Consider the following 21,650-nt stretch of genomic DNA (forward strand, 5'->3'; position numbering starts at 1 on the left):
GCCCCCGGATGGCTGCCTTCTGATTCCATCAGGTCTTGGGGAATTCCGGAAGGCTAGGTGTGCCCGCGCATTAAAATGGCATCAGGTGTGCACAGGTGAGGGAGGATGTAGACGACCACGTTGCCTGACTGGATTACCCACGTTTGAATCCTTCGGGCTCCAGGGTAATAAAGAAAGTCCTGTGCTTCTCTGCAAGGGCAGGCTGGTTTTAATAGTAAGCCACCAGCACCTGCAGGCAACTGAAGCTGGCTCTTTTCCAGGACGAAATGTTTTCCCTAAGGTGGACAGAGTTAAGTGCAGCCCGACAAGGACGGGGCTCTTCTTGCTCAGTGAATACCGATTTAACACTGTAGTCTGGCCTCAGATCCCTGGGCCTTCGTCAGATTCGTGAACACTCCTAACTTCCTAAATTCACGATAGGAATTGTGTCTGCTGTGATACATTTGGATTTGTCTCTCTTGATGTAACGTGTTAATTTTAAAAATTGCATGTGTTTTCTTCTACAAGATACGAACTGGCTTATGATCTGGCAGATTGGGTCAGTGTAGATGAGCTCTCAGGGGCAGTACTCACCAGGAAGCAAGTTGACTGCGAATCCCCTCGTGTGAATGAAAGCTTTTACATGATCATCGCTCATACTTGTTGATGATGGTAAGGGTTGACCCAAAATTGTCAGGGGGGTGGGGATGTGTTTTCTTGCTTCTTGAGGGAAAATGACATGGTTGACTGTCTTCAGAACACTGGGGAAAATATAAAATAAACCTTTTTATCACTGTGAATCCATACTGGTGATTATTTTTGATGATAATTCTTGAAACAGCAAACTGAGGGGCTCTGCCGTGGAAAGAGGGGCAGCATTCGTTCAGAGATGATGACGATTAGGGCACTGCCACTGTCCCAGCGTCTTTTTCATCTGTTCATAAGACAACTCTCTAGCTCTTTGTCAAAGCCAACTGCATATGGTAAACATTAGCACAGTTTCCCTGTACTTGGACCAGCTTATAAGCTCATGTAAATGTGACCGTACAGGACAAATTTGTTATAAACCAGGAGGCATGGTCTCATGAGCATGTTTTAACACTTTTCTCTGTAATCTCCCAAGGCTGGATTTCTAAACCTACCAAAGCATAAAGCTGAATAAATAAAAAATTTCAAATAACTTTAGTGATTGTATTTAAGAAAAATCTGTAAAAACCCAGGTTCCCAGGGCTATATGGTTGTATATCCCATTTGTATAATTAACAGTAGAATGTTGGTTAGGGAGATATCAAATCTGTGTTCCTAATTGGTGTTAGGTGAGGAGGGCTCCATGATTCTGTTATGGATGGTTTCACGAATGGCACTTTTTTCAGTGGAATGGCTTTAAAAAATTAAGCTTTTATTTTGAGATAATTGTAGACTAACATGCAGTGTTTAGAAATAACGTAGTGGTACCCTGAGTTCCCGTTGCCCAGTGTCCCCCAGTGGTACCACCTTGCGAAACCCTAGTGCAGGATCACGACCAGGACTACAAGATGCAGCACCAGTCCGGGTGCAGACATTTTCATCACCACGTCACACCCATCCCCCCCTCCCTGCCCCCCCTGACCCCCGCCCCCCAGCCTCCTGCCTTAACACCTTGCATGACTGATGGTTGTTTTTGGTTTTTTTTAAAGTAATTTATTTATTTTTGGCTGTGTTGGGTCTTTGTTGCTGTGCACGGGCTTTCTCTAGTTGCGGCGAGCGGGGGCTAACTCTTCGTTGTGGTGCGCGGGCTTCTCATTGCGGTGGCTTCTCTTGTTGTGGAGCACGGGCTCTAGACACCCGGGCTTCAGGAGTTGTAGCACGAGGGCTCAGTAGTTGTGGCTCGTGGGCTCTAGAGCGCAGGCTCAGTAGTTGTGGCGCATGGGCTTAGTTGCTCCATGCCATGCGGGATCTTCCCGGACCAGGGCTCGAACCCGTGTCCCCTGCATTGGCAGGCAGATTTTCAACCACTGCGCCACCAGGGAAGCCCATGACTGATGTTTTAATCTACTCGATGATTCTACATTCTACCTCTTTCTACAAATGATGTGAAGGGGCAAGTGGTTTTCTTTCTTTCTTTCTTTGTTTTTAAATTTTATTTATTTATTTATTTATTTATTTATTTATTTATTTTTGGCTGCGTTGGATCTTCGTTTCTGTGCGTGGGCTTTCTCTAGTTGTGGCGAGCGGGGGCCACTCTTGATCGCGGTGCACGGGCCTCTCACTGTCGCGGCCTCTCTTGTTGTGGAGCAGAAGCTCCAGACGCGCAGGCTCAGTAGTTGTGGCTCACGGGTCTAGTTGCTCCGCGGCATGTGGGATCTTCCCAGACCAGGGCTCGAACCCATGTCCCCTGCATCGGCAGGCAGATTCTCAACCACTGTGCCACCAGGGAAGCCAAAGTGTTTTGTTAACTTATCCTGCCCGGATATTCTAAATTTTCAAAAAAGCAGGAAAACAGATTGAGCCCCTGCAGTAAAGCTTATGACTTTGAAAGGGAAACGGCCTCAGTGTTTCCATGGAGTGGTTCTTTTCCCAGAGGCTGAGAATGCTAATTTCCCAGGAGTCTGTGTGCATGGAGCAGCCTCTGTAGTTAATCAGCAACCCTCTTGGAATCCCCCTGCCACAGGTGTCCCGCCACGGACGGGGACGGGGCCCATGCTGCTCTTCCTGTCAGACACCAACGATGACACGCCCACCCTCTACCCACGGTCTCGATACCTGGAGGTCTGGAGTCTGCAGGAGGCAGGCCCCGCCCCATCGAGGTGGAGGACGGGGCCCAGGAGCCCTACTCCCACCCGTTCACCTTCAGATTGGACAATACGTGGGCAAACACAGAAGACACATGGAGACTGGCGGAAAATCATGGTGAGTATTCGCATTGGTTGGGGATAAAGGATGGAAAAAGACAGAAACCTGACTTCCACAGACTTAAGCAAAAGAGGAATGTGTTAGCTATGTAACCGAGAAAGAGGCTAAGTGAGCCTGTGTCCCAGCAGAGCTGGGGGCCCCGAGGACTTCCTGGAGAAGGCAGCTCCGGACCTTGGCCCTGCCTTTCTCTGGGCCTTTCATCTTAAGGCAGGCTCTCCTCTGGAGGTGGCAGGGTAGCAGCTGGGAGTCCCTGGGACTCATCCTGGCACCTAGCAAGAAGGTGTACCTCACTGCAAGGCTTGAGTTACCTGTCCTGCTCAGCATCGTGGGTGGGGAGGGCAGAAGTGCTGATTGGCTGGTTCTGAGCCCACATCTGGATCTGGCTGGGATCTGGGCTTAGCCTCTCTTGACCCACACAGGCTGAGAGCTCAGGAAGTGTGGGCTCCCCCAAAGGGAAACTGGGGTGCTTTTACCAGGAGGAACCACCAGCATCCAGTGTCAACATCCTATTTTGTGCTTCTATTAACTGGTCTCTAGGATGTAACCTGTTTTTTAGTTGAAACTGTGAGTCCATGTTTATATTTCCCAGACCCAGAGTGTGCTGTAAAGCATTGAAACGTACCCCAAAAGAGGTCTGGTCTTCCGGGAGGTGATCTCCAAGCCCTCGGAATATCCTGCCTGATAAAAGTGTCTCTGCTTACCTAGGGGAGGGGATCTTGTGTCCATCAATAGGAACAATGTGATTTAGAGTGTGGCCTTTGGGTCATGTATGCGTGTGGGTGTCAGTTAATCAGCCATGTGGGTGGCTAACCAGTTTTACGAGACCAAGTTCTGATAAGGACTGTGGACACAGGGCTCGGTGAGCTTCCCTGGTTGGCAATATTTCATGCCAACCATGGTGGTCCTGACTCCATGGGCAGGAGAATTGGAAATTCTGCACTTGATACTTTTCTAAACTCTACCCCATGTACTTCCTCCCTTGACTGATTTGAATCCATATCCTTTCAGTGTAATAAACCCTAACCCTGCGTATACAGTTTCCAGCCAGTCCTGAGTCCTTCTAGAGAATTATCAACCTGAGTGTGGTCTTGGGAACCCCCGAACTTGCAGCTGGTGTCCGAGTGAGGGTCGCTCTGGCGACCCTAACTTCATACAGAGCCTTGGCACATGGGAGGCACCTAGGAAATACCCACCGAGCAGCTGAACAAATGCACAAGTCAGTGCAGCTAAGGTCCCTCTCCCTCTGCAGGTCGCTCAGTGGAACTTATGCTGAGAAGCCTCCCACGTGGTGACTACTTGGTGCCGCTTTTCATCGGAGACAAACAGGGACTTCCCCAGAAGCAGACTGTCCATGTGAAGGTCTGTTCCTGTCCTGGTGGATTCACATGCGCAGAGCCCTCCGTCGGGAGGCGGGCTCCTCCAGGGGGTCCTGGCCTCTCTCTGTGCAGCGTTCATAGCTCTGGCAGGTCAGCAGATACGGGAGCTACCCTGGGAATGCGGCTCCTCTCCCCAGCCAGGGGGATGAGCCATCGGGGGTGGGGAGCGGATGAGGGCCGAGGTCGGCGCGATGCCTTTGAGAATAACCCCTAGGCTCGTCAGGGGCCCAGACTCAGATCAGAGGTTGCCGCCCCGGTCAGAAATGCTGCCTGCCTGGCAGAGGCAGCTTCTCCTTGGTACACAGCAACTTACAGCCGTGGAACCTATAGATGGACACTGTCTAAGGGCGAGTCATCTGGCACCTGCTTGTGCCCCAAGCTGTGCTAAGGGCTGTGGCTACAAAGGTGCTGACGGTGCACTTGACCCCTGAGTTCATGGCTGAGTTACAAGTTAGCGGCACGGGATCCTGTCGGAACCTCTGATCTAGATGAGCTTGTGCACCTCGTTTCCGCCTTTCTCTCATCACAGCCGCTCTGCTTTTCCTGCTGAGGTGCTATTTTGTGTCTGAAGCCAGAGGCAGGGCTGCTTTATCGCACGTGAGGAAGGCATCCAGACCCTGATCGTGTGGAACGACGGGAGTGGAGCTGCCCCGTCCAGGTAGTGAACTCAGTGCTTGTGTTTCATGCCGATGCGAGTTGGGCGCGGCCGTGCTGCTCTCACTTGCTATCCTTTCTCGTTCCACCATCTCACCATATTTGAGTAGCAAATGGGAGAGAAAGTCCTGGGAAAAATGTCTGACCCCACTAAACTGATTTATTGGTTTAGGGCATTGGTTCTCAACTGGGGGTGATTTTGCCCCCCGCCCCCAGGGGACAGTGGGCAGTGTGGAGGCATTTTGGTGGTCACAACTCAATTGGGAGTGCAGTGGGGGGATGATGCTTTTGGCGTCTGGAGGGTAGAAGCCGGGGAGGCTGCTGAACATCCTACCGGACACAGGACAGTCCCCACAACAGAGAAGTCACTGGCCCGAGTGTCAGCAGTGCCAAGGCTGAGAAACCTTGTTTAGGAAAAATGACTTTTGCCAGGTGGAGTTTCTCTAAAGGGAAAACATGCTATGCTCCCTAATTAAGTGAGCCCACACTGGCTTCTTGGCCGTGGTGTGGGGTGAAGTAAGGCAGAACCCACTCATGCAGCGTCTCCAGCAGAGGTGGAGCAGAGAGCCTACTGGCCCTGCAGGGACAGCCCTGGGCCTTTGTCACGGTGGGCGAGTCATTTCTGCACATCCTCAGCTGTGAGCGAGGGAGGATGAAACCAGCCTCCCAAGTTGGTTATGGGTCAAGGAAGACGAAGCCCATGACAGCACCTCACAAGCCTCCAACACAAGGTGGAATCAGCCAGCGACTGCCGGGTTTTCACGCCTGCCGCCTCTGATCCTGGCCCTGCCTTGGCTCCATCGCCCTCGTTAGCAGCTGGGCCGTGAGATACAAGCGCTGTGAGCGCTCCTGTCTGTCTTCACTTCACTCTGAACTAAGGCTGCTTGATCCAAAAGACGAAAGCCAAGAAATGTCAAAAGGGAACACGGCCTTTCACGCAGAAGATCCAGGTTGCCTCATCTGCTGTTGTCTGAGACCTCTACCCTCGGTTTCCTCCTGGAAGGAAGAGACTTAGTGAGATGATTTTGGGAAAAGAGAGTCCAGTTAACTTGGGTCCCTGGCTCGGATGAATAGGGAGATATTCTGAAAGATGATTGGTGGTCGGAGAAGCTGATGGTTGACCAAGACTCCTAGGGTTCTTCCCACACTTTCTCTCCTCTGTTGGCACAAAGGAAGGGGAAGTAAGAGCTTTGGACCACATTGAGAACGCACACACGTGTAAGTCCATGTCTGTGCAGGCCTGCGTTCAGCCCTCCCTGTCGTGGGGACAGGAAGGTAGAGGCATGGTCCGAACTAGCTAGATAGTTGGATTCCCAGAAGGAATGCCCCCTGCCCCCAGCTATGAGAATAGCAGCTACCTGTTTTGATTTGTTTGTGTAATTTTAAGAAGGAAACCATCCTGACGAACAACAGTGCTTTGTGGGACAGATAGAATCCCCTGCCTCAGGCAGTTCTACTCTGCTCTGATGCTGAACCATCCAGGAAAATGGAAAGAGCTCCTGAGCCAAGGGGCTGTGCTTAGCCTCCCACTTGGTGCGTGGAGCTGAGGCTGCCCGGCTGGAAGGAGGCCAGTGGGGAGGGCGTCTCCCCAGGCACTGGCTGAGGGCACTGCCAAGGTGGGAGAGGAGCTGGTGATGCCTCTTCCTGTTGGCCAGCTGCTTAGTGGTTGTCTTTTGGGGAAGGAGGAGCAGCTACAGAAGCAGTGTGTGTGGAAGGGAAGCTTGGTCATTGCAGGGCTAGGCCGGCAGGTTGGAGGGGGTCTGGTGGCACTGACCAAGGGCCAGCTGTCAGAGGGACAAGAGCACCCAATCCGGGACAAGGGGCGTCTAGCTCATCTTGTCCCAGAAGATGTCCTTCCTCTCATCTGCTACTCACAGCCCAGGACACACCCCCGTTCCTGCCACAGTATCTTAGGGCTCTGAGAACGGGGATCCAACAAACCTGGGTTTCGGTTCCCAAACTGTGTCTTATCAGATACAGAATCTAACCAATCCTCGACTTTCATATATAAAGTGAGATCAGTGATGTTCTTTTTCTCTCAAGCTTATTGGACAATTTAATCAAGTAGCACATGTAAATTAGTAATTACTGGTACATAGTGAACAGTGGCTGCTGCTACTAGTATTATTAACAGTAATTACCAATTATGTCTTTGTAGCCATTGGTAAATAAGGCTACCCCAAAGTGTCCACGCTTCTCCGTTACCCATCTCCGTTAGCCTGAATATACCAGCCTGCATTCACACACCGGGGACATTGTACACTCCCGGGAAGACTCCTTCATCCCAGATGCCATCACTGATTCCACCCACCTTGTCCTGCTCTGCCGCCGGACACCCCCAATCAAGAGGTTCTGCAGGGTAGCATAGGGGCCTGCCCTCTCTGTGGGGAAGCTGGTGAGCTCTTACAGAAAGAGATCCAGCACCCATCAGCTTCTGAGGCCCTCAGTGAATATTGGTTGAATGAGGAATGGATAAGGCTGCACCCAGCACTGCCCAACCGCGGTGACCCCAAGAGCCTTCACTGTGAGTCTTCGAAGAGGATGAGAACAAGCTTTTAGATGCCAAGGTCCTAGTGAAACAAGGCTTTTGGTTTTGTTGGTTGGTTTTTGTTTTTACCATCACTTTACGTGAAACACTGAACAACAAGAAGCTCCACTTCCTAACCAGCAATTACAGAAGCATCCCCTCCCCCCTCCCCAAGTATGTCCTCTTGCTTCATAGGACAGGTGTATTTTGCGCAGTCTGGATGCTTCTGTGATGGCACAGAACAACGCATCTGGGGGAGATGATACTCCTTGCCCTCTGCATTTATTACCGCCATCTGTAATTTCAGCTCCTGTCATATTTCTTTCCCTGTGTCCCACAGGAAAGGTCATACGTCAGGGATCAGATGTCAGCCCTGTCCATCAACACAGCCGAGGCAGGTGCCAAGCTGGGAGCTAAGGTAAGTGTGGCTCATTTGCTGCTTGGGTTGAAACAGAGGGGTGGCTTTGCTGATGGTCCCCCTGGTGGGGGACACCCTGGCTGCTCCCCCAGCCCCCAAGCCAGGATGATCCCCTGCGGGCCTGATCCACACCTGCCTCCACCCCAGCCCCACCTGCGATTCTGCTCAAGCTCACATGCCTTCGCCTCCCAGCTCAGGTGTCAGATGACCCAGGGCCCACATTCCAGTCCGTCCAGTGCTACCATTACGACTTTTTGCCACATGCAGATGCCACTTGCACTAGTGTATTAAAAAACTTGTTTTTCTTTAAATGGACTTGCATACCAATGAAATACACTTCTTTAAATAGGAAATTTTATATTTCAACTGTAAATGAAAACCCAGTTTTGCTTGTGTAAAGAGCAGGTAAGTGCTCATAGAAATAGAACCCAGTAATTCCAGGTAGAAAATGTGGAAGGAGAGAGAGAGCCAAGCCAGGCTGGCACCCGATGGAGACTTTCTCCTGTTGTCATTAGGAGTATGGAAGAGGAATTAGAAAGGGACTAATTTTCTTGCTGTGCAATTCAGTGTCATTTAAAACCCTGTTCCCGAACTGGCTGAACCTTCCCTTCTCTAAGAGGACGATGATCCCACTTTGAAAAAGAGCGAGTTGACGCAGGGCTGCCGTCATTTATTGGGCAGGTGCCTGGCTGGGGTGAGCAGGTCCAGGTCCAGAGGGCATCTGCCCACCAATCCACGCTCCCAGGGGAAGGGAATGCAGAGACTCCTGGGGGGCTGGCGGGGGCCCCTCTTTCCTTAACTGGTCTGTAAGCTTCGGGAGGCCAGAGCATTGCTCCTGGTAAGCACGCTAAGAGCTCTGATCCACTGAGCGTGCCCTGGGGTTTGCACTCTACGAGCATAATCCCACTGCATTTTCACCAGACCCGTGCAGGAGGGGAGGACACCAAGGCCTGTGGCTTCTATTTCTTGGAGTGTCTCTGGGTCCCCTTTATGATGTCCTGCAAATAGTCAGTGCACCTGTGGTGGCTGGTTGAGTCGACAGCCATTCACATACTTTCCCTAAGTGAAGTTGTCACTTATGATTTATCAGGTAACCTGATATTTTAAAATCTGTGACAAGACATGAACTATCTTAAAACTGTTGCTAAGGACCATTGCCTGCTTTATTTTCTTTGACATTTTATTGCATGATTGAAGGGCTTATATTAAAATAATAGAAACCCAAAGCAAAAATTGTCCACACTCCTATCCCTAAATCTAAGCAATTTCATTTGTCTGTGTTACCCTCTAGATCTTGTCCGTGGGCATATTCAATTGTCAGGTGTCTATAACGTCATCGGTAGAATGTTAGAATCTACGTCTTCAAGTCACATTGGGGCATGCAGTTCCATTTCGCTATAGTCCCTTTTCCTTGCTTCTCTCCACCTTTCCTTTTCTACTCCCACCGCACCACCTCCCCCATCATAATGCCAGTTTTATTTGCATATGAGTATCTGAGCAGGGAAAGGTGTGCCTTCGTTTTCAACTGGAGGGAGACGTGTTGTCTTTGGAGTTTCCCCCAGCGTTTTCCCCCAGGATTTAGGCGAAATGCTGCCATCTTTGCCAAGTGCATCAGACCAAGTCCACTTCGTGCTGGGGACTCTGGTGAGTTCCACAACCTCACTCCCTCCTGCTGGGACTTCACTGATGACTGACAGCTGGTTCCCTTGAGAGGCGGCCCTTCTAGAAGATTCTGTGATATGGGTAGAACAAACACATAGTCAGTGAAAACCTTCTCATCTGTCTACCTAGTTATTGTGATCGTTGGTTGTTACTGAGTTGTTATTTGATAGTGCAGATCAAATATGACACTTCTCAGAACAGCCACAGATAGATACATTTCCCTGTGTCCATCTCTTATAGAGATCATCTGTAAGATCAAGAGCAATGGCCTTGACCCTGGGCAAATTCCAGCCCAGTGATTCCATACCTCCTGCCAAATTGAACCCCAACTCTCCTTTATACACTCCATGTACAAATTCTACAACTATGGCTTTGCTTTTTAACATGACTTTTCAGACTCACAAGAAGTTGTAAAAATAGTTCAGAGAGTTTCTGTGTACCTTTCACACAGCTCCCCCCAAGAATAACACTGTATATAACCATAGTATGCTTTCAAAACCAGAAAACTGACTGTGGTACAACACTATTAACACAGGTCTCAAACACAGACCTTATTTGGACTTCACTAGTATAACTAGCTATTATTTTAACAAAAAATTTACTTTTCTGACAAGAACTAAACGAGGTTTTCAAGGTCCAAAGAGCCACAGTTTTTATGATGGAAACTTCTAAAAAATAATTCAAGATCTCTATAATTCATTATCTTTTCTCAGGCTGAGTTTGCGCCAAGATTAAAAATGTGCTCTTCTTTTTTGCGCAGACATGGTGCCATGAATCCTTGAAAGGGCGTGTGTATGATAGGTGTGTCCCTCTGGTCCCGGAAGGGCCAGCTTCACAGGCGTGGAACCCGGTCAGTCCCACAGGGCCCTGTGCTCAGAAAGGCCCTGTGCTTGGTTAATGCTCTACGGTCACCATCCTGAAATTCTTCGTATCTGGACAAGGGGCTCACATTTTTATTTTGCACCGGGTGCTGCAAATTATGTAGCCAGTCCTGAGTCTTAGGGGTTGCGTGCGTCTCATTCACAGACTTTGAGGCCATGCTCAGGGCACAAAATGAGTCTTATGGGGATTTTGTGGACCCAAGATGGGGCTCGAAAATCTTATATTCTCATGCTCCATCCCCACAAGGCAGCTATAAAACTCACCCATGGATTTCAGCTATGAACACCTACACAGCTATCGTTAGAATTATTATACCTTTAGCACAGAAACAAAAGGCAATATGATTACAAGAATTTCTGGCTATGTGTTTGTATCCTTGGGTAATTTATATGAAACCAATGAACACTTCATTCTTTTTACTTGAATTAATTAATTTTTTAAAAATTTAAGGGTCGTGGCATGTTTTTTGATCCAAGAAGTGTGAGAAACAAATACCCTCCTCCTGTAAGTACAGATGAAGATGTTATCATGAAAAGAGTTACCTTACTGTCCTGATAGCCATGGGAAGCCCTGAAAATGGGAAACTGGGAAGGGAGGAGGTGAGAAAAAACAAACCCAACCAATATCCAGATAAGCCAAAAGAAGTGAATGTGGGAAACAGATGAGAAGTAAATAAAGTACCTACATCTAGACTTGAAAGCATCAGAGTTTTTCAGTTCCTGGCAAATTTCTTTTGCCGCTGAGAAGCTAAGAACTTGGTGAAGGCCTGAATATTCTTTTGCTTTGATTCTTTACAGATTTATAGAAGTTTTGAGCTAAGGGGGCCATAGAAGCCATCTAGTCCATCTTTTCCCTAAACCTTACTAGCAGCAGAATCCTTCCTTACAAATGAGATCCTACAAAGAATGCCATTATAAATAAAACAGAAAAGAGTTGTTTTTTATTAGTACCAATTTTGAAGTACATTAACATTTATAACATATACATATTACCAAAGCAACAAATAAAAAACAGTGATTCGGTTGAAAACAACAACAAAAAAGAAGTTAGGTATTTGGAGGAAGTTTGCAAAATTTTACCTTAGCACCTAATTCATTGCCTCACATTGTTGAAATTAGTTCTTAAAGTATCAAGAAAATTTCAATTCATGCCAATAAGCAGTTTCAAATATTTTTTAGGGAGCTCAATTTATCATATCAGGTTCTCTTTGATTCAGCAAACAAGAGACAAAAAGCATCATTCAAGTTTCATAAAAGCAAATTATAAAATTTTTGCTTTTATTAACATGTTGGGGGGACTCAGTGTAAAAGATGTAAACCCTTCTCCATTATATTAGAAAAATAACATTAAGTATTATTATTAAAATAATTTTCCCTGAAATGAAATTCAAATACTCTTGCCGAAGTATCTTTGAGAACTCATAGGTCCTGGGGACACAGCTGAAGCCAGGGTCTCAGTGCAGAGAGGCCGGGTGAAGGGAAATGGTGCTGTAGGCCCGAGTGGACACACACGGGGCAAAATGCAGCAAAATTCAGCATATGGTAGGCCCTAAAATTGGCTCAAGGCAAAATCGACCCCGAGTTTGGAGACTGGCGCAGCCTCTTCCACTGCCCGGGAAGGACCGTGGTGTCTGACCCGTGAGCACGTTGGAAGAAGGGCCTGTGTCTCTGGGATCGTCCTCTTAGAGGCCCACGGGAGCCGGAGGGTGGCCAACTGAGGGCACAGCATCTCTGGGCAGCAGGTCCTCAGGGCTGTTTGTAGGGGTCACCCCTTGCTCTCTCTTTGGCTAAGTGTGTTTAGTTCAATTCACAATGGTGTGGTGTGCTGCATTTATGTATATAGGCAGATATGTGTACAGATAGGGGTGTGTGTGTGTGTGTGTGTGTGTGTGTGTGTGTGTGTGTGTATCCTCATGGACATGTAAAATTATTCCAAGCTTTACAATTTTTTTACATACATCTTCTGGAGTGCACTAAGTACCCCTAAACCCAGGGGTTATCAGAAGTCACTTCAGCCATAAAGTCATCAGTGTTTTAGAAACACAAATTGTATCATGTCACTCTCCAGTTTAAACCTTCCCAGCGGCTGGCCAATGCCCTGCGATAATCTGCAGCCCAGAGGCCTAAGGCCGTGTGGTGGCCTCTGTCCTCTGCCTGCAGATCTGAGCTCCCGCCAGCCTCCAGGCCTCTGCTGGCCCTTCCTTCTCCCTGGCCGCTCTGCTCCTGTCTCCTGGTCCTGCTCCTGAGAGGTCCCCAGGCTCAGGCTGGGTGAGGTCTCTCTTGCACCTTCCACGGTCATCACTGTGTTTCTCTCACCCTGGGTGCTGGCCCCGTGCCTGCATGAGCCCAAGAGTGAGGCTGCCTCGCCTTACCCCGTGCGGGCCTGACTTACATGATACAGTTGGGGAATCTGTGGGTTCCCAGGCAGCCCCCACATGGTGCACGCTGAGTCCATCTCCTCACTGCTCTAGCCCACTCCTCAGCCGGTACCCCAAGACCCAGGTCCATGAGCACTTGCCCGGTGAATGAGTGGAGGGTGGCACACCCACTACCACACATGAGGTGCGGCTGACCCAGCAAGGACAGGAAGAGGAGAAATTAGAACCTGGGGAAGAGCCATGTGGTCGGGGGAGCAGGAAGTGGGATGAGGTTCCCTGTGGGAATCAACTGTTTGCTAAATCTCGTTTGTGGAATGGCCCCAAACCCCACTGGCCAGGCTTGCTCGGCTCACTTCTTCCCTAGAAGCCAAGGTGTTGAAGGGTCTATCAGTCAAAACTGGCAGGGCCTGCCCTCTCTCCCACCACACACGTAGGTGACATCTGATCAAACTGCCCTTGGTCCGCTGTCCCTCAAGGAGAGCTCTGACAGCCCTCCGCCCAGTGGTGGCCCCCTGTGTGCTGGCCAGAAGAGGCCATCAACTTGGGGGGAGCTGTGAGTCCTTGGTGGTGTTAGGACTCTGCTTCTTTGCTTCGTAGGTTTACCTGGATACTGTGGTGCCCAGAGGACCCCTGGAAGTGAGGGTACGAGTGATGGCAGGGATGCTGAGTCAGGTAGGAAGGCCCCTCCTTGGTGGTGAATGGGTTCTGCTTCCCCATCTGGCCCCACACTGACCTGGGGCCACTTCCTCCTAATCACCGTGTCAGTCAGCTTGGCTGCATAACAAAATACCACAGACAGGCAGCTTAAACAGCAGACTATTTTTCTCACAGTTCTGGAAGCTGGAGGTCTGAGATCAGGGCACCATCATGGTCAGGTTCTGGTGAGAGCTGTCCTTCTGGTTCACAGACGGTCACTGTCATGCTGTGTCCTTATGTGGCAGAGAGAGAGGGAGAGAGATCAAGTTCTCGGGTGTCTCTTCTTATAAGTACTCTATTCCCGTCGTGAGGGCCCCACCCTCATGACCTCATGTAACCTTAATTACCACCCAAAGGCCACACCTCCAAATGTCATCACATTGGGGGTTAGGGCTTCAACACAGGAGTTTGGGGGGACACAATTCAGTCCATAGCAAGTGCTTTCATGGGAATCCTCATTCCAGGGGCATTTCTGCAGATCAGCACAGCCTCAGACAACAGTGAATGGTCTCTCTTTCTGTGAAATTATGAAAGATGTGGGCTGACTGTGCTGGAGGGAATTATTGGACAATAATATTGTCTCTCCTGGAAGGTTCCTCAACACAGCCACCCTCTATTCTTGGGCAAATTAAACAGTGATTTGGGAGTTGGGGCAAACGCATGGGTAGTTTAAATGGAAGGGGCTGGAGCAGGTGCTGTGGAGAGACGCTCTCTGTGTGTGCCTGCCCCCAACCCACACAGGGAGGGACGCACACAGAGGCTTCAGGTGCTGCTTCCGATCCTAAGGAGCCCCATACGTTGCAGGAAAGTTGGGGCTCAGACCTGTGAAATAATAAGTGCAAAGGAATAGATCAATGCTTGGTGGGCGTCGTCTGCCAAGAGTTACTTTACTTGGCAAAGTTGTGGATGATAATCACTGCGTACCAGGCCCTGTCCTAAGGAATCAAAAGGTATTAACTCAGTTCTTGCATCAGCCCACCAGGGCAGGTTCTATTATTTTCCTTATTATAAAATGAGGAAACTCAGGGACAAAGAAATTAGGTACCTCATTCAAGACCAGTCTGTAGAAACGTCTGCGACAGTGGGGACAAGGCCCTGCCCACCATGGCACTTACCTTCTCTCGTGGCTCCCCTGCAGCAGCTTGGTGGTGCTGACATCCCCAAGGGAGACCCTGGTTACCCACCTCACGTCTACGCAGAGCAGGGCAAGTGTGAGCAAGTAGAGACCCGCAGTTCTCTCGCCTTCTCCGAACATGACCTGTCGCCCGACTTGCTGGACTCTTTGGGGCCAAAGGCTGCTCCACTCGAAGAAATATATTCTGAGTCAGGTTTTCGTTTCTTAAAAACTGCATATTATGGTGAACTGGAATAACTCATGAAGGGGAAATCACTATTCTAGAATGTTTCTTCCTTCCTTTTTAAAAAAATTACCTTCTAGTTCTTGAATGAGGTTAAACTGAGTCTGGATTAAAGGCTTGGACATTTGCAGACCAGACATCTTGAACCAAAGTGAAACAGCAGGCTATACTTTTTAAAAATTTGATTTGCCAGACAGATTTTCTAGAGAAACTTGAATTGTGTAATTCCTTGCTTCAGCTCATGGAAGCAGCTCATGGCTGCTCATAGCCCAACTCTGAGGGTAAATAAAATATAATCCACTGATTACCCCCAGCTATTTGGGAAAAACTGGGGAAACAGATTTTTTAAGTGCTTATTTAAATTTCTATAATTATGATTCTGCTTCAGTTTAAGTGAAAAATAGGGAAATGTTTTCTAGAACATTTGTGATCAGTATTTTTAGTGATTTTTTAAAAAACATAAATATTAATCCCATTGTACTTTTTGAGTAGATAAAATATTTTATCATGAGAGAAATGATTATACTTAAAATTTGTGAGCAGTACATACTAAAAAAAACAAACTGACATAATTTAACTTGCATGTATTATGTAAGTAAAATAACTTTGGAGCCTTTGAGTGAATAAATTCTGATTAAATTTTATCTATGCACAAAACCACAAACTTTAATTGATTTCTACATGTCCACCTGCCACTAGTGTAAATTGTGGGGGAGGGGATAGTTTCCTTTAAATATCTAAAAAAATGTAAATAGTAGGACATGTGCCCTATATATACTCAGTTTTCTTGTCTGAGTAATAGATAAGAAACTGGTTAAGCAGAATTTTAAATGCTACCAGGACACTTTAATGTATATATTAGATATCTAAAAGCCTGTGGCAAATTCTACAAAATTTATATAATTAATGAGCATAGTCTTTTGTTAGTCCCCTCTTGAACCTGAGGGATAAATCAGGAGAAGCACATTTATGTCAAATCAGTGAAATGCTATATTAAACCTAAGTTTTAGCTGACGCAAGCTTAAAACTTTCCCTTTCTTTTTAAAGAAGCTGTGCAAATGCTTACTTTAAAGAGATCTCAAGAGTTTGTACATAGTTATTTCATGTATCACCTAGTGCTTTGAGTAACTGAAAAAGAAGAAAAACCATCTCCAAAGCATTGGAAAGTCTAAAGCTGACTCACAGTCGTGTAGAACAGCTATGCTAATGCTGGAATGATTCCGAGGAGAGTATAGGACATTTTCTGGGTAATTCAGGATAACAGTAATATCTTAGGACAGTATACTTTTTGAGTCTGAATGGTTGCTAAGGGTCAGTAGGTGGTCACTGGACCTTCCTGGATCTGAGGCAAGGGACAGAAAACTATGGCCATGGGGTAGATGTGGCCCACCATCTGTTTTTGTGAATAAAGTTTTATTGGCACACATCTGTGCTCATATGTTGTTTAAGGGCGTCCATGACCCCTTTGCGCTGCCATAGCAGCGCTGAGTAGTCACGATGGAGACGTATGGCTCACAAAGCCCAACACATTTACTTCCTGGCCTTTTAAAGAAAAAAAGTATGCTGACCCCCTTGTCTAAGGCATTCTTTTTGGGAACCCCACATTTGTAACAAACGTATTAAGATATATCCATACTCTGTATTAAAAACAAATACATTGCTATACAATTAAGGAAGGTTTTAGATAACTTTGCTTTTGGCTATGGGTAACTTGGCTCATTTACTAATGGTTATGAAATCTGGGCAATTGTGCGTATTTGTGAATTCTTGCATTATGAGGCTCTCTCCAACTAATTGTTCTCAAAAGTAATAAAATACTCATGAAAAATTCATGAATCCCAAATTTAACACTTAGCAAGAACAAAATGTTATATTTTGTAGGTAATTAGACATGTATTAATTTTGATTTTGCTGCTTTCTTTGTGTATTTTGAATCCTATATATATGTTTTCTTAGGTCTCAAGCCTTTGGGATATATTGTCCAGTGGAGACACTGGCCCTGTTGGCATTTTATGAAGCATACCTGGCATGTAATACTTTGACTCTTCCCTTTAGATGCCAGACTATATTATATATTATCACCTGTCCCAACTGATGTCTGCAGGCAACATTCTTGGATGTTGGCCGGTTCTCCCCACAAGTCCATTTTCAGGTCTATCTACATGCTTAGAAAGGTTTCCATTAGAAACATCAGCACCAGGAGGTTTTGGAAAAAAATGTTAGCCTCCAGTGGAATTTATGTACACTCATGAACTAAACGAAGTCTTACTAATGGCAACGAAGAAGGCAATAAAACAGAAATAGTAAATATTTTCCTAGAAAATGTGATTTTATTAAGAACATTAGCCTCCAAATTACTTAGCAATCCAAAGATAGCTGCCATCTCATAAGTTAAATATTTATTTTGCATTTCATCAATTTTGGGTTTCCATTTATATTAACGGTCTCATTGGCTTTATGGAGTTTTTCATCAGAGGAGTTTGTTTTGCTTACTTTTATGATTTACTAAACACAGAAGCTATCTTGGTTGTTAAAAACTTTCCCAAGTGAGGGACTTCCCTGGTGGCCCAGTGGTAAAGAATCTGCCTTCCAATGCAGGGGATGCAGGTTCGATCCCTGGTCGGGGAACTAAGATCCCACATGCCGTGGGGCAACTAAGCCCACGCACCACAACTAGAGAGAGAGAAGCCTGTGCACCACAGTGGAGATCCCGCACGCCGCGACTAAGACCCAACGCAGCCAAAAATAAATAAAATAAATAAGTATTAAAAAAAAAAAACTTGCCCAAGTGAAACACTAACCCAGGAAATCTTATTTTATGTACTTGTAAAGTAGGCATAGCAACAGTCCCCTCAAAGATGACATGTGGGCAGAAGACTGCAGACCTTGGGTAGTCATTGTCTCTCCTGAAATGTGTGTGTCAGAGGCCAAACAAATCTGCCATCAGGAAGAAGGAAGAGGAGAAAGAATGCTGGAGACATAAAAACAGGAAAGACTTGTCCTTTCATTTCTCCCAGCATGAGGACACTGGTGCTGGAATGGCTGCAGCAACTCTGCTAATTGTCTCAATATCTGTCACCTCTCCTTCCTCAATAGAAGAACCCTGAATTTTTGGCCATCGAGAATGGGAATGACATTTCCCACCCTCCCTTGCAGCCAGGTGTGGCCATGTGACTGCGTTCTGGCCAATGGAAGGCAACTTCCAGGAAGTGTCCTTGAAGCATGGAGATGTAGACTCATCTCTTCCCCCTCTTCTCTTCTACTGGCTGGAATGAGAATGTGATGACTGGCACAGGAGCAGCCATCCTGGACATTGTCGTTAGAGCTGACGCATGGTACACTAACAGGATAGAAGTGGTGGAGGTCTCTGACACCGGGGAGCCCTACTGGACCCATCCCGGGACTCCCTTACTCTGGACTCAAACTGAAAGAGAATTAAATATGTCTTGTTCAAGCCCATGCTATTTTGGATTTTCTGTCACTCATGGCCAAATCTAATCTTAACTGATACAAAATATAGGACCAAGATACGCAAGCTGTAAGTAGCAGAACTGAAACTTGGGGCAGTGGCTTATGGATGCGGTCGGGGGCAGAGACTCAGATAGTGGGGGCTAGAGGACAGGTGACCCATATCGTGCAGAAACAAAGCATTTGCTAACAACTCTCCTCTGTTGTTTTTTGAAAAGCAGCCCTTGCTCTGAACAAGGATTGAGGAAGGAAATGGTAGGAGAAATTCATAATGTAGAAATGCATTAGCTGCTTCTCACTGCTTATAGCAAAGTCCCACAAAAGAGATGGACGTGGGTGACGGCTGGCCAGGGCGGGTGTGGCATGAAAGGTAAGGCAGCTATGCTCATGGAGACCATCTCTGCCTGAAGCCCGCAATCTAAATTGACTGAGAACTGGGTAATTTGGAGGCTTGCAGGGTTGAAAAAAGCAACCACTGCATCTCTCAGATGACATCAATCATTGGAAAGGTTCTGTGCAAAGCAGTGCACTTAGTGGAAAATAAAACTAGTGCCCCGTCCTACCAATTTGTAAGACTTGTGGCAAAAGTCACTTTAAGGATGTTGCCTTCCTACCCAGGCCTGTTGCTTCAGGTGACTCAAGGTGGGCGGTGCCATTGTGCTGAGGGACAGGAGACGTTGGCCAAGCGAGCGTGGAGGCCAACAAGGACAGGCCAGACGCTCCAGGGTTATAAACTATGTCTCAACAGAGAGAGCTGGCTGGAAAGAAATAGATCAGAAATCTTTACGTTTCTGAAAAAATGCTTTGCCAAAGAAACCACAGCATGGTCTGAAAAAGCCTGTGATTGTTCAACCCCAAAGCAATCCCTGAAAACAAGGAGCAAGCTGTGAAAACCACGCAGGTCCCAGGAAGGGCATCCCCTCCGGTACCCACGCCAGTCAGCTGTGGCAGGGGAGACAACAGCAAGCACGCAGGTAGGGGCCGGGGGCGGCAACGGCTGCAGAGGTGTCTTCACTGTTCCTGCCTCCAGGATTTGCTCATGTGTATGGATCAATGATAATTGTGTTTATTAGTTTGCTTTTCTCCAAATGGGCATTTTTATCACAGGCGTCTTACTGTTCTTACTTATCTACCTTATGTTGGGTGTATCGGGAACCAAGAACTTATTATTTAGTTTGTAGGTTGTAAAACCATGAAGAACCTCATCCATATCTGTTGGAGAGGACTGTGCTTTACCCTGGGATCTTGGATTGTGAGCCAGATGCAGTAATTGGGTGGGGCTTTGCACTTGGTTCCCTTGGGGTGTGTGTGGGAGGGGTTCTGTGTGTAGAAGAAGGGCAAGCAGATATGTGGACGGCCAAAGCATGGACGGCTGGGGAGACTACTGTCCCCCAACCCCCATTGCCCCTTCTTTCCTTCTTCCCCAAGTTTGAGCGAGGGCTACGGCTTCCTCAGATGAAAATGACATCTCCCAGCCCTCCTTGAACTAGATGTGACCAGGTGACCGTGTTCTGGCCAATGGGACTCACGTTGCAGAAGCAGAAGCATGTGTGCAGGTGCTGAGATGGGTCCTTGAGGAGAACGGGATGCCTCTTTCCAGCCCTCTCCTCTCCCTGTAGGCTGGAACATGGCTGTAAAAGCAGACTATCGGGAGACCTTGGGAACGGAGGCTTCCGACCATGGGGTAATGTGTTAGAGCCTCATCCCTCACCCTGGAGACCATGAGAGCCTGAATCATCTCACTTTTTACAAGAGAGAAATAGACACTTGTCTGTATTTATAGGGGGTTCGTGTTCTGTCATTCACAGCCAAACTTCGTACTAATTAACTCAGGTTACATAACCTAAAAAACAAACCAATAAATAGAAAAAAGAGTGACATAACAAAATATGTGCATTATGCTTCAGAGTAATTACCTTGTGTGGTTAATTTTATTCATTGAACAGATTTTTTTCCATTATGTTCAAATATTTGTACAATGAATGTTTCATTCTTCCCTGTGCTGCGTGATGGCTTAATATAGTTTTAAAATTATTTTCCAAAACGGTTGTCACTACCCCGTGGCAAGACTCTTTTAAATATCCTCTTTTCTGCCCACACAGTATCATTTTGAGCTTGGGTCTGATCTCTGGAAACTGCCGAAAGGCGTTCAGGGCCTCGCCGGGTAAGCAGGTGAGGGATCAGCCTGAGTGCCAGCACTGTGGGCTGGGAATGGGGCTGAAGGTGGAGGATGGGGCCCACAACCCGTAAAACGGGCATCGCTGTGCAGCTGGGCCAGGTGAGCTCAATCAACTTTATTCTTTAGTTCTTGCCTTGTGATGTTCAGAACCCCCTAGGATTTTGTGGCACAATGAATTCACATACCTGGAGAGGTGGCGTTACCAGGATGCTTGTGTCAACCGAGATGGTGCTATGTCTGGCAATCAGGAAGATCCACACATAGATCTGAACCCATGAAGGAGGCCTTCACCAGGGAAGGGTTGGTGAGCATTTCCCGGGTTTGAGGAATGATATCGCCAAGGTCCACTGTTCAGGGTCTCCAGACCCTGCAGTTTCCATTTTAACTAATCATTTACATAACTAATTGAGGGAAAAAAAGAATGATTTTATTGTTATTCTTGTTCACATCGTCCTAATGAACCACCTCCAACAGCTGAAATTCACTCTATATTTTGCAGCCTCTGTGGGGAGAAGCCCAGTTTAATGAAGTCAGCAGCCACTGAGAGCTCTAGGAGGCTGTATTTTAAAGGCTCCTTCCACAGGCCAGTTGTCCCAGGGCGATTTTGCTCCCAGGGACCCTGGGTGATGTCTGGAGACACTTTGGTTTTTACGACTTGGGAGAGGGTGCTCCTGGCAAGGGGTGGGTAGAGCCAGGGATTCTGCTAAACGTCCCACAGGGCACGGGATGGTCCCCACAACAGAGAATGATCCAGTCCAGAAGGCCAGCAGTGCCAAGGTTGAAAAACGCTGCCCTAGACCCACTGAGACCCGCTCTGAAATACCGTGCGGACGGCAAGAAGCTAATGGCCTCTGTTTTAAAAGAACTTCCTCTCTGAGATGAGCTGAGAGGCATGATATTAAGCGGTGCAGTAAACTGTGTATCTCGAGGGCTCCCTCTGGGCCAGGGCTGCCACCCTCACACGACTTACCCTGGGTTGACACTGTCCTGTCATCAAAGTGCTCTTAAGCCACTGCTTGCAGGGACTGAAAACAGAATAAAGATAATTAGACAGGAGTTGCTTGTCCCTGACCAAAATCAACCTAGAGTAGACAGAACTCATACGTTAAATGCTTTCAACCCAGAAAAATGAACTCATTGTGCTAAACACTGCTTAATAGGAAGTCTACATGGAATCTTTTA

General features: G+C 47.3%; 1 protein-coding gene across 1 annotated transcript in view; it reads left to right on the forward strand.

Annotated features, from left to right (window-relative positions):
• Positions 1 to 21,650, forward strand: part of CDH26 (cadherin 26) — a 51,634-nt gene that overhangs the window by 21,012 nt on the left and 8,972 nt on the right. The window contains 15 exon segments of the mRNA XM_029219876.1: positions 508 to 640; positions 642 to 651; positions 2,630 to 2,728; positions 2,731 to 2,868; positions 4,121 to 4,280; positions 4,282 to 4,337; positions 4,777 to 4,815; positions 4,818 to 4,878; positions 4,881 to 4,905; positions 7,769 to 7,846; positions 13,365 to 13,439; positions 14,602 to 14,791; positions 19,150 to 19,263; positions 19,909 to 19,973; positions 20,392 to 20,453. Coding sequence (XP_029075709.1) covers positions 508 to 640; positions 642 to 651; positions 2,630 to 2,728; positions 2,731 to 2,868; positions 4,121 to 4,280; positions 4,282 to 4,337; positions 4,777 to 4,815; positions 4,818 to 4,878; positions 4,881 to 4,905; positions 7,769 to 7,846; positions 13,365 to 13,439; positions 14,602 to 14,791; positions 19,150 to 19,263; positions 19,909 to 19,973; positions 20,392 to 20,453 — 1,305 coding nt within the window.

Source organism: Monodon monoceros, unplaced genomic scaffold (assembly GCF_005190385.1).
Source record: "Monodon monoceros isolate NGI ecotype Baffin Bay Population unplaced genomic scaffold, NGI_Narwhal_1 Super_Scaffold_13, whole genome shotgun sequence".
NCBI classification, from domain to species: domain Eukaryota; kingdom Metazoa; phylum Chordata; class Mammalia; order Artiodactyla; family Monodontidae; genus Monodon; species Monodon monoceros.